General features: G+C 40.6%; 1 protein-coding gene across 1 annotated transcript in view; it reads left to right on the forward strand.

The window, feature by feature from the left end:
• FRAS1 (Fraser extracellular matrix complex subunit 1) overlaps nt 1-17,280 on the forward strand; it is a 523,572-nt gene that overhangs the window by 199,987 nt on the left and 306,305 nt on the right. The window contains exons 4-5 of the mRNA XM_027970762.2: nt 4,136-4,228; nt 16,570-16,729. Of these exons, the coding sequence (XP_027826563.2) occupies nt 4,136-4,228; nt 16,570-16,729 (253 nt within the window). The remainder of the gene's footprint in view (nt 1-4,135; nt 4,229-16,569; nt 16,730-17,280) is intronic.

Below are 17,280 nucleotides of genomic sequence, written 5' to 3' on the forward strand. Positions count from 1 at the left end.
ACTGTGTGAAAAAAGAATAGAAGATCAAAGATAGGATTTGGGTAGCACAGTCATTAAAGAGAAGATGAACATAAGAGAAGAAACTTGGGAAGATTAAGAAGACATGGTCAGAGAGGTAAAGGGTAAGAAATGGTCAGAAGAGAGAAGAATGTTGTGATAGCTAGGAGAATAGAGTGTTTCCAGAAGAAGTTTATATCGACAGTGTTGATCCCATGACAGAGAGAAAGTGTAAGAAAATTTAATCTGTTTCATTGAGTTTGGCAACATGTTGGCCACTGGTGGTCCCACTGAAGTTGGTGTCAGTGAAGGGGTGGGTGTGGTTGCTGTATTACAGAGGCTTGAGGAGTGGATGGATAGTGGGCCTTGGATGGCCCAGTACAGGCTACTCCTTCAGGGAGCTTCACTGAGAATGGAAGAGGGAAATGGGACATGAGGTGCACACCACTACATCTGTGAAGTTTCTTTGAACCTCCATCCCCAGTCATCAAGCCTCCTGGGTGTTGCCATGTGCTTTGTGCTTGCCCTTATTACTGCCCTTGACCAGACTACAAATGTCTGTGTATTTGTTTGCTTCTTCCTCTAGACTCTTAGCTCCTTGAGAGCAGCAACCCTCCTCTTCACTCTATGTAGCCCATCAAACAGCACAGTGCATGGCACACAGAAGATACTTAATCAATATTTGTAAAATGACCAAACAAGGGAAGGAGAAGGATTTTTTTTTTTTGGCTTTTGATATTTCTATGAACTTGATATTACTATGATCACCTTGGGAGGCAAAGGGGAATGACCTTGAAGAGAGAGAGAAATTGAAGATTTGGAGAGTGGGGGGAACAGAGTGATAGAACTAGAAAAACCCTTTAAAACTGATTGTTAGACTTTCTCATTTTATAGACCAAAAAACAGATTTTTTCATTCTTTAGTCACTTGCTCAAACATACAGCACTAGTAAGTGGCACTCCCATGACAAGAACCTTCATTCCTGGCTCGTGAGTCAATGTAATTTCTACTCCACCATGTTTTCCCTTGAGTTTCTCAGGGGCATATGTTGCTTTACACATCTGATGGGTAGACCTACATGAGCTCACGGCACAAGCTAATGAATCACCATTGTCAGTCAGTCAGGTCAGTTGCTCAGTCATGTCCGACTCTTTGCGACCCCATGGACTGCAGCATGCTGGGCTTCCCTGTCCGTCACCAACTCCTGGAGCCTACTCAAACTCATGTCCATCGAGTTGGTGATGCCATCCAACCATCTCATCCTCTGTCATCCCCTTTGCCTGCCTTCAATCTTTCTTAGTGTCAGGGTCTTTTCCAAGGAGTCAGTTCTTCAAATCAGGTGACCAAAGTATTGGAGTTTCATCTTCAGCATCTGTCCTTCCAATGAATATTCAGGACAGATTTCCTTTAGGATGGACTGGTTTGATCTCCTTGCTGTCCAAGGGACTCTCAAGAGTCTTCTCCAACATCATAGTTCAAAAGCATCAATTCTTCAGTGCCGTTGTACCCTAAGCTAAATTATCATTGTTATTAATAGTACCTTGGATTCCTATCATTTTTTAAAAAAATTAAAAATCTATTTTGCCATTTATGTTTTGCTCCTGAATTAACTGGAAATAACCTAATGTCAATTGTAGTTCTGTTTAATATTTGTATCTCTCTCTCTAGCATCTATTTTTCATATCATTGTATATAATAGATTCTGTATTCTTACCCTGTATCCATATAGACTAGCTAGCTATAGAGTCAAAGAAAAAGGTCAGAGAGAGACAGACAGATATGAGACAAACTCAAGGAATGAGAACAGAGGCTTTTAGAATATTGACTGTCTAGCCTGGAGCCAATCTTCAGGATTTCTGAAAAACATATATACAGAGAGGACAATGCCATGAAAAAGGGTACTGTATTATTAATGCATGGAGGGATTTTTGGCTGCAAACTTCAATGCAGAGTATTTACCTAATCAAGTTGTTGTGATAAATTATATATATATATATATACATGTACATATACATATGTATCATATGCTTAGAAGAGTACCTGGCTATTCTAAGTACTCTGTTTTAGCTGTGATTATCCCATGATCATCATCATTATTGTTAGTTGGTTCCTCTAGATCCTAGGCAAGCAATCTTCATTGGTATCTTGTGCCCAAGCCACCACTTCCTAAGCTCCCAGTGCAAAGCCTACAGGGCAATAGGCTTATGTGTTCCATGCATCCCACAACTCGGGCAGCTATGCATGGTTACAGGCTAAGGTAACAAGAATTCCCAGTCTTTCGTTCTCCAAGTCCTATATGCAAACTCTTTGCTCCTCCTTTAGCCCCAAATCCCCTCTTTTGGGTTCCCACGGAAAGTCAATAGGTCAACACTCAAAATAGGGAACATCTACTCACAAATAAAGAATATTATATTCATAAAATGAGTTTTGAGGGGCAAATCTGAGGATAGATATATAAACATATAAATCAAATCTGATATATAAATCAAAGACAGCTAACTTGGGGCATAAAATATCCCTTGAAGTCTTCCATCTTGCCTGCCTTTCTCTCTGCTTCCATATTAGAATATAAGCAACACTTGGATTATCTCATTTTAAATCTATATGCTCAGTGGAATTTAGGTTAATACATTTTCTATATTTACTGTCTCAGTGGAAGTTAGATAAGTATAGGTTCTACTTGGGGTTCAGAGGGCACTTTTGTGAGTAGTCGTTAATGTTGCACTGTATATACAATTTTATGAAATTCCATGCCATATGTTTTATCCTTTATTAAGCAAATAAGAAATTGTTGATCACTGTTACTCATGTATTTATCTGTTTAGTGGATTAACAGTTGTGAAATCATAGTTTTATTCTCCACCCACTTTATTGGGTGGAGAATATACATATTGTAGATGTCGTTATATTTGTAATTGTTGTATGTACATTAACATTCTCTTGTAGGTATAATTCTTTTTAATGGCCACAGCCCCAAGTAGCAGAGAAATATTAAAATATATGTAATGTTTAGAGTCTATCAGCTGAGTTCTTTGTAGACTTTTATTCTGTGGGCAGGTCATGATTTCCTGGTTAATTCAGGATCTCTTACCACCATTTTTGATCAAAATCACTAATTCCCTGTTCTGCCACATTTCTAGACTTGAGGAAATGCTAAGTGGAAGAGCAGGATAAATCCGGAGGTCTAGAAGGCTATTATTTTGTGTGTGGGGGGTCATGCCATGTGGCATGTGGGATCTTTGTTCCCTGACCATGAATTGAACCCGTGACCTCTGCATTGGAAGCACAAACTCTTAACCACTGGACCCCCAGGAAAGTCCCCAGAGGATCTAGAAGGATCATTAAGTCCCAAAAACCCACATACGTGCCACAGTTTTAATCATCTTAGATAAACAGATCCTTCACAGTGCCAAGAAATGGTTAGTTAACATATGACAACTTCCCAGTAAATCTTGGGGTATCATATGGATGTCTATTCTCTTGAAAGCATCACGTATTGATACGAAACACAATTGCAATAGCAGAGGCCTTGCTAAACAATGTAGATCTTTATTGGAGCCCAGGAATTCTAGCCGGATACCCGCAGTACATGTGATACCTCCACAGAGATGCTGTTTCCTCTCCCAGCTCTGTCCTTCCATCACCTGCCCCTTGTGCTTTGCTACTCTGCTCCAGGTAAAAGTCAACATTAGAACTCCAGCTCCCCCTCCCCCTCTCCTCTCCTCCTCCCCATAGCCCTCCCGTTGCTGGCTCCATAAGGCCTCTATAACATGTTAGAAGAGCTGCCAACTCTGTGGCTAATGCCGCCCAAGTCTTCTCTGTTACAGGGAAATACAGCTCTTCTATCACCCCCAACTGCTTTTCTGGTCTGACATTCACATGGAGCATTTCTATATTTCTAGTGAAGAAAATCCTTCATTACATGTGAAAAGATGTAGACCATTTTCAAGGAACCCACTTTCACAACGGGGCTCAGTAGCTCTGAGAGAAGCTCATCATGACAGAGAGTCCTTTTTGTTAGTGTATTCTGGTTATCCTGTTTATTGTTGTCACCCGTGGCAACTCATGAGATTCAGTGAATTCGATATGACTGTGTTCACTGCTGCTATTTTACACTGAGCTGCTTTTAAATGTTCAGGGGGAAGTGCTTCAAATACCTGCTAACCAGTGCTGCCCCGAATGTGTGCCAAGGATGCCTGGATCTTGCCATCATGAAAAGAAAATTCATGGGGTAAGTATTTTCTAACCTGTGGTTGATTCCTTGTCTGTAGATCATTGACAAAGGAAAGCTGAATGCTAAACTTGTGTTGACAAGGGAGGATTTTTTTTCTCCTTTGTTTGGGCTAGGGAGGACCTCAGGCTTATTTGACTTTCCTTGGGCACTTAGGTTTCTTGGATAAGATTAAAACTGTCCTATTTATTTCAGAGGCCCAGGTAAATATTTGCTGATTGAATTTGTGTCTGTCTAAAGGGTAGTCTGAGAATGTTGATGATGAATAAGTTGTAATGCTGAATAATAAAAGGCCACCTTGCCTTTGTGTACCACATAAATCTTTCACTTGATTTTATGAACAACCCTGAGTAGATGACTCCTGTGTTAAAGACGGAAGAGTTGGATTGCAAAGAATGGAAGATACTGGCCCCATGTATTACCAATAGGTGGTGTAACTTGGCCTAGAGCCCTGGTCTTCTGACTCCTCATTCAGTGTGGAGTTCGTAAACTTCAGCACTATGCACACAATAAGCTTTGTGATGAGGACCATCCTCTGCAGTATAGGATGGTTAGCATCATCTCCAGCCTCTCTGTACCCATCATCTGTTAGTATCCTCTGCAGTCCTGACAACCAGAACTGTCTGTAGGCGTGGCCATCTTTCCCCTGGGGAGAGGGGCAAAATGAAAATGCCTACTTCCCTCATTTAGAACCACAGTGCATGCATGCTAAGTTGATTCAATCATGTCCGACTCTGTGCAACCGTATGGACTGTAGCCTGCCAGGCTCCTCTGTCTATAAGATTCTCCAGGGGAGAATGCCCTCCTCCAGGGGATCTTCCTGACTCAGGGATCAAACTCGAGTCTCTTAAGTCTCCTGCATTGGCAGGAGGGTTCTTTACCACTGGGGGTACCTGAGAAGCCCATAGCACCACAATACTAGGAATCAACCCTCAAGTTCTTTTATTACACTTTCTCATTCCAGATCCTGCAGGATTAGCTTAGAGATATTAAATACTGGTTTAAAAGGACCATTGCAAGGACTATAATAGAAATTTTGAAAATGGTGGCTACAGTTCATCTCCATTCATGCTGGCATACTCCCCTGAGGCAGCAGGTGAAGCTGAGTGTGATAGAAAGACACTGTTTGCTTTAATCTTCATCTTCCACCTCATATAAAACTTTCTCCAAGTTAGTGTCTCTACCCTTTCAGCAGAGAGCATAGGTTAGCCAGAATTGATATACCTAGTCTTGGCTGCTGTTCAGGGTGCATACCTAAAACTCAGCGGGGACAGTGCATATTCCCCTGGGACAGGATCACCTCACTTAGCCACTGGCTGCACATCACCCGAGGAAGCCACTCTTTCATGTCAGCACAGTGTGCTGCCAAATAATAGCATGGTGTGTAATCCGAATGGTAGAATCTGTGTCTTCATACCATGTGTCACCCTGTGCTGCTTGATCTGGGGCTTCCCTGGTGGGCTCAGCAGTAAAGAATCTGCTTGTAGTGCAGGAGATGCGGGTTCGATCCATGGGTGGCAAAGATCCCTGGAGGAGGGCATGGAAACCCACTCTAGTGTTCTTGCCTGGAGAATTCCAAGGACAGAGGAGACTGGTGGGCTATAGTCCATAGGGTCACAAAGAGTTGAACATGACTAAAGCAACTGAGCATGCATGCATGCAGTTCAGTGTTATGTAGGGTGCTGGAAACCACACTAGAGGACCTCCTGTGAAATGGAAGGTGTGCAGGGCAGGCTGGTGTTGGAATTAACGAAAGTTCATAATGATTAGAACAGGTGTATGGATCAAGGTCAAAACTCCCAAGCTGAACTTTTCAAGTGAGGGAGCCCTAGGATGTAAAATAAGTCCAGGATCTGGAGGAACAGCAAACATCTCAAGTAAGAGGGTATCAGGGACTTGGGACAGCAGAGCTCAATGACTCTCTGCATAGCCTCTCTAATGACACTTGTCATTTGCATGCTCGTCTTCTCTTCTTGCACTTGTGAGATCTTCTTTTCCTGATTTAAGATTTCTGAGAACATTGACAATATTTTGTCTACCTTCACAGTGATCTTCCTTACCCCCCGCCTAACCTGACTCTTGGCACTGAACTTTTCCCAGAGTAGGTGCTCAATAAACATCAGGACTCAAGCAATGAGTAAATCCTGCTCCAGCTTATCCATATCCTTGTCCCACGGGCACGTTGATCTTTGACCACCTGACCTGTTTGGCGGGTGGCTCAAGGACCACAGATCTGCAGATGGGTTAGTTAGAAATCTGCTTGACCTTCTACTTTTTCAGGAAGAGTTTTGAAAGTCCTTCTTCTCCCCGCCTCCCTTGCAATTCACCTCTCTTCTAACACAGCACACGGAAAGCTCTAAACTGGGTAAGATAGCGTGCATGCTTGTTTTCCCATATGCAACTTTCAGAATTTACTCCCCCGGAAAGTGTTATAATTATATTTCTGCAACTTAATGTAACTGAGAAGAAGGCTAGATTTCAGGAACTGTAGTTTGAAGGAGAAAAACAAATCCCTAGTGGTCTACTTCTCCAAATAGAAATAGAAGAACGGCTTTTTTAAAGTTGAGATAAAATCCTCTACTTTCAGTCTTAATCAATTTAAAATGATCATGTTTCTTGTCTTTCTGTTCTTTTTTCCTCTCTTTCTTCACCTTTTTAGATGCTTGCCAAATCCTTCTTAATGTTATTCATTTCCTTGAGTGGGTTAAATGCTTGTCTGTGTTGGGTCTGAATCTCCCCTTGTTACTTACATCACTAGGATTGTTCCTGAATCTTGGAGCCTTTTCTGTTTTGCTCCCTTGGCTTCTTTTAGAAAGCAGTTTCCAGAGCACTGCTTCTCCTGTTGAACGTCGGTAATCCTCTGTTTAGCCTCTGGCTTGCATCCCATAGGGCGGGTTATGGAGTCTCTCTCCCTGTAGATATAAAATAGCCTGATGTTTTGAGAGCTTTGCAGTGGTGAAGTGGAAGCTTTCCTCTGAAAGAGAGATTTAGAAGTGGCTTTAGGGTAGAGTAAGTGTAGCGGGAAGAGAATCTATTACAGCAATGCCGTCCCCAGAGAATAGAGTTGAAGGGAAGGAGAATCAAGACTGGGTTGAGCTCAGGGTGGCACGACAAGGCCACCTTTAATGAAACAACTTCGCCTCATGAGGGGACCTCTTTTTCTGGCATCGTGGCCTGGTGTTCCAGCAAGTCCAGACAAGCCCCCACATTTTCCTTGGAGTGAGAAAAACACTTGAGCCTTTTGGCCGACTCCAGGTTATTTAAGAGTTTTGCATGGGCTTATTACAGTCAGCATTTGGGGAGACTGTTTCATCCATGACCTCCCAAAGCTATCCTTTCAAATTAGCTTTTGGATCTCTGCCCAGCCTTGCCAACCAGTTAGGGAGACAAGCCTGAAATATGTTTTCCTAGAGTGTTGGAATGCTTTTTCCCTGGTCTTTTCCCCACAAATTAGCTTGTGAAAGGGAGGAGAAAGGACCTTAACCTCTTTCTTTTCCTCTTTACTAATTTGATCTCAGCACCAGATAATGTCCTGTCTGAGAAGATGGTGCTTGGAGACTCGCTGAAAGAGAAATGTGGCAGGTGGTAATGCCCCAGTGCCCGCATCTGATTGAGCATAGGAGCGTGGAAGAAGTCTGCTTGCTTTGCCTGGCTGTGAGGCTAAACGGAGATCTAATTTATGTGTGTGAGGGAAGAGATGAATATTGAATTCTGCAGCCTTGTTTTCATCAAAGTAGAGGATTAATTACAATATGCACCAAACATCCCCAGATATTTAGTATTCTGGATCTATAACATCATAACAGGAACAAATTATATAAGGAAAAATTATTTTTTTGTTCTGTCTGTAAGCCAGGCAAATACTTTATGACCGTATCTTTCCTTTGGACTTAAGTCAACAGCCAACCCGACTTGTTATTTGGCTGTGCAAAAGAATATGTCTAAGATGTTGTCTGCGGAATGTGCTTTTGCCCAGTGTCAAAGTCTCATGTTTCTGAAAGCTATTAATGATGTTGGGATGGTACAGCTACAACACAGGTCTTATGGGAGTATTGCTTTGTATATGCATTATTTCTTGATTTTACAGAGCTTTCTTTGCTGTTAACTGTGCTCATGAAAATTAAAACATTTGTGACTATAGAGAACACAGTGAGGTTAAAAAAATGTTTATATCTGTCCCCTATCTGTCATCTATCTATCCATCCATCTGTCTATCTATCTATCCATCTACCATCTATCTGCCTACTTCTTTATCTACCTATGATCTAGCTATCTATCAGCATGTATCAAACTCCTTGATCTCTGGTCTCCTTCTGGTGAGAAAGGTGTCACTGATTTAGGAATAGGAGTAGGAGATGAAAGTGAAGGTGACTTTTCTCAGAGAGGTGAGAGTTATTCTTCTCCATCATTCTGTTCAGTTTGGATCACTGGCTTCTGTGGCTTTGACATCAAGAGTGAAATCACCCTGACAAATGTTCTTTGTTATTCCCATAATTCTCAGGCTTATTGTGAAGGGAGAATCTGTTGCTTAAATTTTATGTCTCTTGAGATAGATAATAGATTCACATCATTGGAGAGCTTGAAGGTACCAAAGAGATGAGCTAATATAGCCCTCTCACCTTACAGTTGAAAACACTTTGGTGATTGTTATTATAATTAATTTTTGTGGTCTCAGTCTGAGAGGTGATATGATTGCAAATGTTTGAGAAATAACAGCTAGTGTTTCTCAGTAGTAACAAAAATGAGCTCTTGTTTTAATGTCTGGATGTTTAGAAGCAATCTCTTAACTTTTAGTAGGATAAAGATGTTCACTTCTAATTACTTTATAAGATGCTTTCAAATTTTACTTATTTAAGATTTATAAATGATTTATTAGATATTTTAAATAGTACTTCTGCTCTCTGATGACGAAGTGAGTGTTAGTTTATTGGTGAAAATGTGGACAAAATATGCAAACAGAAAAAAAATCCACTAGTTATCTCCAACTATGAAAACCACTATTGTTTCCTCAGTTGTCTTTTGAGGGGGAGAAGGGGAAATGGTAGTGAATATGGATGGGTAGATTGATAGAGATATGCATGGTTTCACATAATTGTAATTATACTCTGTGTACAGTTTATGGCTTAATTTTTATATAACATGCAGTAAATAATTCCCCAACATACTCTTGGAGAATGTGGTTTATTATTATTTATTATTATTAGAATGTAATTTATTCTTTATTATGTGCCTATTATTAAGCTTTTGAGTAGCTTCCAATATTCACTAAAATATTTTCAATTTCACTGTAATGAACAATGAGATGGAATTCTTTGTATTCAAACTCTTTTGTGTGTCATTGATCATTTTTTTCAGATAACTTCTTAAAAGTGAAATTAGTAGGTCAAAGCATCTAAAGAGTTTCAGTATTGAAGCTGTGACATCTACAGTCATTAAAATTCAATTTTAAGTTGTCTCTGTCTAAAGATAAACGCAGCGGGAATATTACTAATAGTACAGCTTTTTTTCAAGTCTGATTACCTAGGGTAGTTGCCGCCTGGCAGAGTTGTTCCAGGTGCTATCATGAGACAAGTCTCTGCGTAGGAGAGTCCCACTCCACTGGAGCTTTACTGTGAATTTTAAACACATCTCATATCTGATATTGAAATATATCATTTAATTTTATTAATATTTCTTTGTAGTTAATAGCGTTCTATATTTAGGTTGAATATTCTATAAGCTTGTTGCTATTTTTTTCACTGGGGCTTTATTTCTTTTTTTAAGAAATATAGTCCAGTGTACTTACAATATAGTATTAGTTTCACATGCACAACAAAGTGATTCAATATTTTTATATATCACGAAACGATCACTACTGTGAGTCTAGTTACCATTTGTCACCATGCAAAGTTATTTCAGTATTATTGACTATATTCCTATGCTGTACATTATGTCCCTATGAGTTATTTATTTTATTAGTACAACTGGAAGTTTGTACTTCTTAATCCCCTTGGCCTCTTTCACCATTCTCCCGTACTCCCTCTGCGCTGATGACCACCTGCTTGTTCTCTGTATCTCTGAGTCCGTTTCTGTTTGGTTTTGTTTATTCTTTTTAGATTCCATATATTAATATAAGTGAAATCATACAGTATTTGTTTTTTTCTATCAAACTTATTTCACTAAGCATAATTAGCCTCTAGGTCTATCCATGTTTTTGCAAGTGGCAAAATTTCATTTTTTATGGCTGAGTAATATTTGTGTGTGTGTGTGCGTGTGTGTGTGTGTGTGTGTGTGTGTGTGTGTGTGTGTGTGTGACATCTTCTTTACCCATTCGTCTCTTGATGGACACTTAGGTTGCTTCCATATCTTGTCATTAAGAATGTTCCAATGACATGAACATTAGCGCGCGTATATCTTTTTGTATGAGTGTTTTTGTTTTCTTCAGATAAATACCAAAAGTGGAATTATTGAATCATATGGTAGTTTTATTTGTAATTTTCCCTCAAAAGTTAAATCTCCGTACTGTTTTCCATAATAACTATATCAACTACATTCCTACCAACGTTACATGTAGGTTCCCTTTTCTTTATACCCTTGCCACACTTGTTACCTCTTGTCTTTTTGATAACAGTCATTCTGTCAGGTGTGAGGTAGTATCTCACTGTGGTTTTGACCTGCATTTCCCTCATGACTAGTGGTGCCCTGCATCTTTTCACCATCCTGCTGGCTATCTTTGCATCATTCTTTAGAAAAATGAATATTCAGGTCCTCTGTCCATTTTTTCATTGGATTTTTAAATATTGAGTTGTATATGTTCTGTACATGTATATGTTTTGGATATTAACCCCATATCAGCTGTATGGTTTACACATATGTTGGTTTTAAGCTGATAGTCACTTAAGTTTGAACACATTCTAAAAACACGAGATTTTTACTTCCCCTGCAACGTGTTTTATTATGTTTTTAATGTCATATTTTACATTTATTACTCTACTCTTTAACTATAAATTGTAGTCATGGTTGATTTTACAATTTTTGTTTTTTAAATTTTACTTGCTTTTCAAGTAGTTGATCTTTTGGCTTAACTATGTATATCCCTTTACCAATGAGACTTTTTTTGTTCATATATTTTCTTGTTTCTAGTTATAATCTTTACTTCTAAAGAAGATCCTTTAGCACTTTTTGTAGGGCCAGTTTAGAGGTGATGGACCCTTAATTTTTGCTTGTCTGGGAAACTCTTTATCTTGCCTTCAATCCTGAATGATAGCCTTGGTATCAAGTATTTTTGGTTATGAGTTTTTTCCTTTCAGTACTTTAAATATATCACACCACTCCTTTATGTCCTGCCAAGTTTCTGTTGGAAAATAAATTGATAGCCTTATGGGATTTCTCTCGAGTATTATGCATTGTACTCCTCTTGCTGCCTTTAAAATTCTCTATCTTTTGCCGCATTAATTATGATATGTCTTTGCGTGGATCTCTTTGGATTTATCTTGTTTGAGGCTATTTTCTTCCCCATGTTAGGGAAATTTATAGCCATTGTTTCTTCAGGTAAGTTATCTGCCCCTTTATTTCTCTCTCCTCCTTCTGAGACCCTGATAATATAAATGTTGGTATGCTTGATACTGTCTTAAATTAGCCTCATCTTAAAAAAGTCTTTTTTTTTTTTTCTGTAGTGATTGGGTGATTTCTATTAGTCTTTCAGGTTGCTTATGTATTCTTCCATATCATCTAGTGCTCTTGATACCCTCTAGTGTATTTTTAATTTTAGCTATGGTATTCTTCAGTTCTGATTGTTTCTTTTTTATATTTTCTAACTCTTTTCTAACTCTTTTGAAGTTTTCACTGTTTTCTGCTATTCTTCTCCTAATTTCTATAAGCATCTTTATGATGCTTATAATAGAGAATTCAAATTTTTGAATTCTTTATCAGGTAATTTACTTACCTTTATTTCATTTGAGTTTTTTTACCTGGAGTTTTATCTCGTTCTTTCCTTTGGAACGAATTGCTTTATGTGCTCCTTTCATTTGATTTTCTGTGTCTGTTCCTGTGAATTCGGTGAAACTGTTATCTCTCCTGCTCTTGGAGCTGTGGTCTCATGTAGAAGTGTTTCCAATGTAGCTTTCATGTGCTGGGTGGCCTTGGCAGGCCAGTTAGGGGTGGAGCAGAAGGGGTAGGGTGGGTTTTAGGGAGAAATATCCATAACCTCAGATATGCAGATGACACCACTCCTGGCAGAAAGTGAAGAGGAACTACAAAGCCTCTTGATGAAAGTGAAAGTGGAGAGTGAAAAAGTTGGCTTAAAGCTCAACATTCAGAAAATGAAGATCATGGCATCTGGTCCCATCACTTCATGGGAAATAGATGGGGAAACAGTGGAAACAGTGTCAGACTTTATTGTTTTGGGCTCCAAAATCACTGCAGATGGTAGCTGCAGCCATGAAATTAAAAGATGCTTACTCCTTGGCAGGAAAGTTATGACCAACCTAGACAGCATATTCAAAAGCAGAGACATTACTTTGCCAACTAAGGTCCGTCTAGTCAAGGCTATGGTTTTTCCTGTGGTCATGTATGGATGTGAGAGTTGGACTGTGAAGAAGGCTGAGCACCGAAGAATTGATGCTTTTGACCTGTGGTGTTGGAGAAGACTCTTGAGAGTCCCTTGGACTGCAAGGAGATCCAACCAGTCCATTCTGAAGGAGATCAGCCCTGGGATTTCTTTGGAGGGAATGATGCTGAAGCTGAAACTCCAGTACTTTGGCCACCTCATGTGAAGAGTTGACTCATTGGAAAAGACTGATGCTGGGAGGGATTGGGGGCAGGAGGAGAAGGGGACGACAGAGGATGAGATGGCTGGATGGCATCACTGACTCGATGGACGTGAGTCTGAGTGAACTCTGGGAGTTGGTGATGGACAGGGAGTCCTGGCGTGCTGCAACTCATGGGGTCGCAAAGAGTCAGACACAACTGAGCAACTGAACTGAACTGAACTGAGGCTGGGCTGAGGCATCCCTGGCAAGATGCCTGGAGCTGAAGTGGACACCAGCCATGGCTCTCCTGGGCTGCGTTGGGGTTTCCATGTTGGTGGGATGGTTAGAGTTGGAGTGGGCCCAGGCTCGAGGGTGGGCTCGGGCTGCCTTAGCAGGCTGACTAGAATGGCAACTTTTCAAACTGCTGCCTCTGTGCTGGCACTCAATGAAAGTAAATTTGTGTACAAGCCCTTTAAGAGGGAGTCTTGGTTTCCTATAGTTCTCTGGCTTTCATAGATGTCCATCTCATAGGTTTTCAAATCTAATTGTGGGGCCTCATCTTTCCAGAGCAGGTCCCAGGGCTATGGGACCCAGTGTAGAGCTCTACCCAGTGCAGAGCTTGAATTCCTCACTCCTTAGGGAGGTCCTCCAAGTTTGTGATATTCCATTCTGCTTTTGGGTTCCCTTCCAGGGGTATGTGTCCCCGCCTACCCATCTTGATGAGGCTTTTTATTTATACCCTTAATTGTAGAAGAGCTGTTCTGCTAGCCTGCAGGTTTTTCTTAAAGAGAGTTGTTCTATATGTAGTTGCAGTTTTGATGTGTCCATGGGAGGAAGTGAACTCAGAATCTGCCTACTCTATCATTTTGATCTCGCCTCCAGTCTCTTCTTATTGCTTGTAAATGGTTTTACATATGAGTATAATTCTAATTAATATAATCTGCATTAAAAAATGTTTGTCATTTACCCTTTAAATTTTTCTACAATGTATTCAATATATTTCACTTTTAACAGTTTAACGCATGAGAATGTATCAGCTTTTCTCCTACCATTTCTTCCTTTGCTTTTATGCTTGGGCCTTTTAAAGCATAAAGGTCAATTGCCTGCTATGTTTTATTAGCTAACAGTTTATTAGCCAGTTGTGGACTTGCCCATTTATTTATATGCTGTACTAAATTTGAAGTTTTACATTTAATTATAGGAGAAGTAAAAATTGATGGGAGAGGAGTTGACCTTGGCATCCAGGTCTGTTGCCATGATCACAGGCAGCACATAGGTGTGAAAAGGAGTAGGAAAGCCGTGAACTCATGGGGAAAGGGTTCAGCATCTCCTACGTGCCACTTCCCTTGCTGCCTCTTTAACAACTACCTCATGCAGCCTTCACAGTAGCCATGTGAGTAGGTTATCTTCATACCATTTCAGGTTTCTCTACCAGGAAACTGCAATTTAGAAAGATTAGGTGGCACATTCATAGTCCCCAAGGCAGGGAGAACTGAGTTGTGATCCGAGAACACATATACTTCCATGGAAACCTTTGGTTCATCCAACTCAGTACATTCCTTACATTCCTGTCCTCTGGTACTCCCAGTAGGTCCTGGGAAAGTAATCTTTATGATAGTAAGGCAAGGACTTGGTTCCCAAAAATTTAGATGGCTGTGACAACCTATTACTATTATTGGTACAGTAATAGCACAGGTTATTAGTAATTCCCAAATGTCAAACTTGGCAGGCTTGCAACCTGGCAGCAATTTGCACAATAAAGGCATAGTGACTTGTTTAGGTAAGACAGAGTTCTTTTGTGTTTGAGAGAGGGTGAATAATTTTTCTGGATGCTGGCCTGAGGAGTAGCAAGAGGATGTTTATTTTCCATGCTTCTCAGTGACACAGTTGAAATCCCCAGATTATAGTTAGGTGACTGAGCACCTAGAACGTGGGATGTTCTTAGTAGAAGCCTATATATGATTTGTGCGGAATCAGATTTCATCATATATTACATTTAATACAGGCAGAGGAAGGCACTATTTAAGAAAATGTTACAGGAGGAAACTTTATTGATTAAGCTCACTTTTTTGCATACATCTTTTAAAAGGCCACCGTCATTCCACTCTGCCATTGAGAACATAATATATTTTGACAGCTACTTCCCCAAACAATTGACATATTTGTAGCTTTTTACATTCAAGATTCTCCACTGCCCTCTGAGCTTGGCGTATTTAGATACTTTTGAAAAGTGTTAATTGCTCAGTTGTGTCCGACTCTTCTCAACCTCAGGGACCGTAGCTTGCCAGGCTCTTCTGTCCCTGGGATTTCCAGCAAGAGTACTGGTGTGGGTAGTCATTCTCTTCTCCATGGGATCTTCAACCCAGGGATCGAACCCAGGTCTTCTGCATTGCAGGCAGATTTGTCACCATCTGTGCCACCAGAGAAGCCCTTAGATACTTTTGGTAGTTAGTAAATGTTATGTATCAAAGCATGGATATGTTAGATCATCAGTATAGTGCCAGCTTTGGGAATGTGGTGTCCTAGCCTAAAGTGGACCAGGAACGTTTGGTGTGTGTAGATGGGCACCCACACCAGGAGTGAGTTGGCTTTACAATTTGTGGGAGAACTGGTTGGACAGGTGCCTTCTGCTGGCTACTCCACCTTCCCTGGAACCATAAAATCTCTGGGATAGGAGAGAGAGAGAAGACTGGGGTCAGGGAGAGAGAAGATGGGAGTGTGGACACTTATCAGGGTAAAAGGCAAAAAAAGAAACAATTGGAGTGAGAACCACTGAAGATAATGTAGCTAGTGTAAAGAATTCAGTAGGTATGGGTGCCTGTGTGCACATTTTACTTTGGTCCTCACAGAAGTTTTTTAAATAATGGGATTGGGGTGATTTTTCTTTCATTGTTGTACTTTTTTGGAATTTTCAAACATAAAATCTTAAGGATAAATATTACTCAGCTGTGGAAAGGAACACATTTGAGTCAGTTCTAATGAGGTGGATGAACCTAGAGCCTATTATACAGAGTGAAGGAAGTTAGAGAAAGATAAATATTGTACATTAATGCATATGTATGGAATCTAGAAAGATGGTACTGTCGATCCTATGTGCAGGACAGCAAAGGAGACACACATGTAAAGGACAGACTTTTGGACACAGTGGGAGAAGGAAAGGGTGGGGTGATGTGAGAGAATAACATGGAGAACATATACAGTAGCATATGTAAAACAGATGGCCAGTGGGAGTTTGGTGTATGGCACGGGGAACCCAAAGCCTATGGTCTGACAACCTGGAGTGCTGGGGTGGGGAGGAAGGTGGATGGAAGGAGAGGGCCACATGTATGCCTGTGGCCGATTCATGTTGATGTATGGCAGAACCCATCACAATATTGTAAATTAATTATCCTTCATTTAAAATAAATAAAATTTTTAAAATGGAAAATTAAAATCAATTGCTAAATTGGTTTCTGCCTTGGAATATTGCAAACCCTGATTTCAACCTTGATAAGCCTAGATCTTCTGTCTTATCGGAGCTCCATCGTTCACTTCTTTAAGAGAAGGCTTGTTTCTGTTTGCTCAAATGCAAGTCTATGTCCTCACAGTAACTTTCTTTTTCTTTTCACCCAGCACGGGACAGCATGGGCCTCCTCCTCTTGCAGCATGTGCTCTTGCACTCACGGGGAAGTCCGATGTGCCCCCCGACCGTGCCCACCACTGATGTGTGGATACCAGGAGCTGGAATTCATCCCCGAAGGGAGCTGCTGCCCAGTCTGCGTGGGCTCTGGGAGTGAGTATGAGCTTGTAGAGAGAGACCCTCTTTGCCTGTGAGGTTTACCTGGTGACACCTTCTCTTTCTTGCCTAGTGTGTGGCTCAAAGATCCCTGACCCCATTCCTTATTGGAACCAAGTCATAGCCTTGCACTTGGCAGGAAGTGATGTTGTAAACCGTGAGGTTGGAACAAATCCTTAAGCTCCATTCCAAACTCAGGGTGCTGAGGCTCTCTGATTTATTATTTTGTCTTGGCCAGATGCAACCTATTGTGTTCACAGCTCTTGAGAAGGAAAGGAGGAAGGATCAGATCCTTTGATATGATTCCATAAGGCCCAGGTAGTTCCTACGGCTTTTGGTGGACAGAAGAACAAACATCACTTTTCTGGGTATCAGTAGTATCACAACGCTAAGTCTGATGGCTGGTCTTTAAGATTTCATGTTTTTCTCCAAAACACACTGAGCCGGAAGCAGTATTTCATTTGTCTTTATGGCGTCTTTGATGGAGAGATTATGCCTGCCTGTGAACCGAGGCACAACCCAGCAAGCCAGGCGTGTGCTCCCAGCCT

This window comes from Ovis aries, chromosome 6, assembly GCF_016772045.2.
Source record: "Ovis aries strain OAR_USU_Benz2616 breed Rambouillet chromosome 6, ARS-UI_Ramb_v3.0, whole genome shotgun sequence".
Taxonomy (NCBI): domain Eukaryota; kingdom Metazoa; phylum Chordata; class Mammalia; order Artiodactyla; family Bovidae; genus Ovis; species Ovis aries.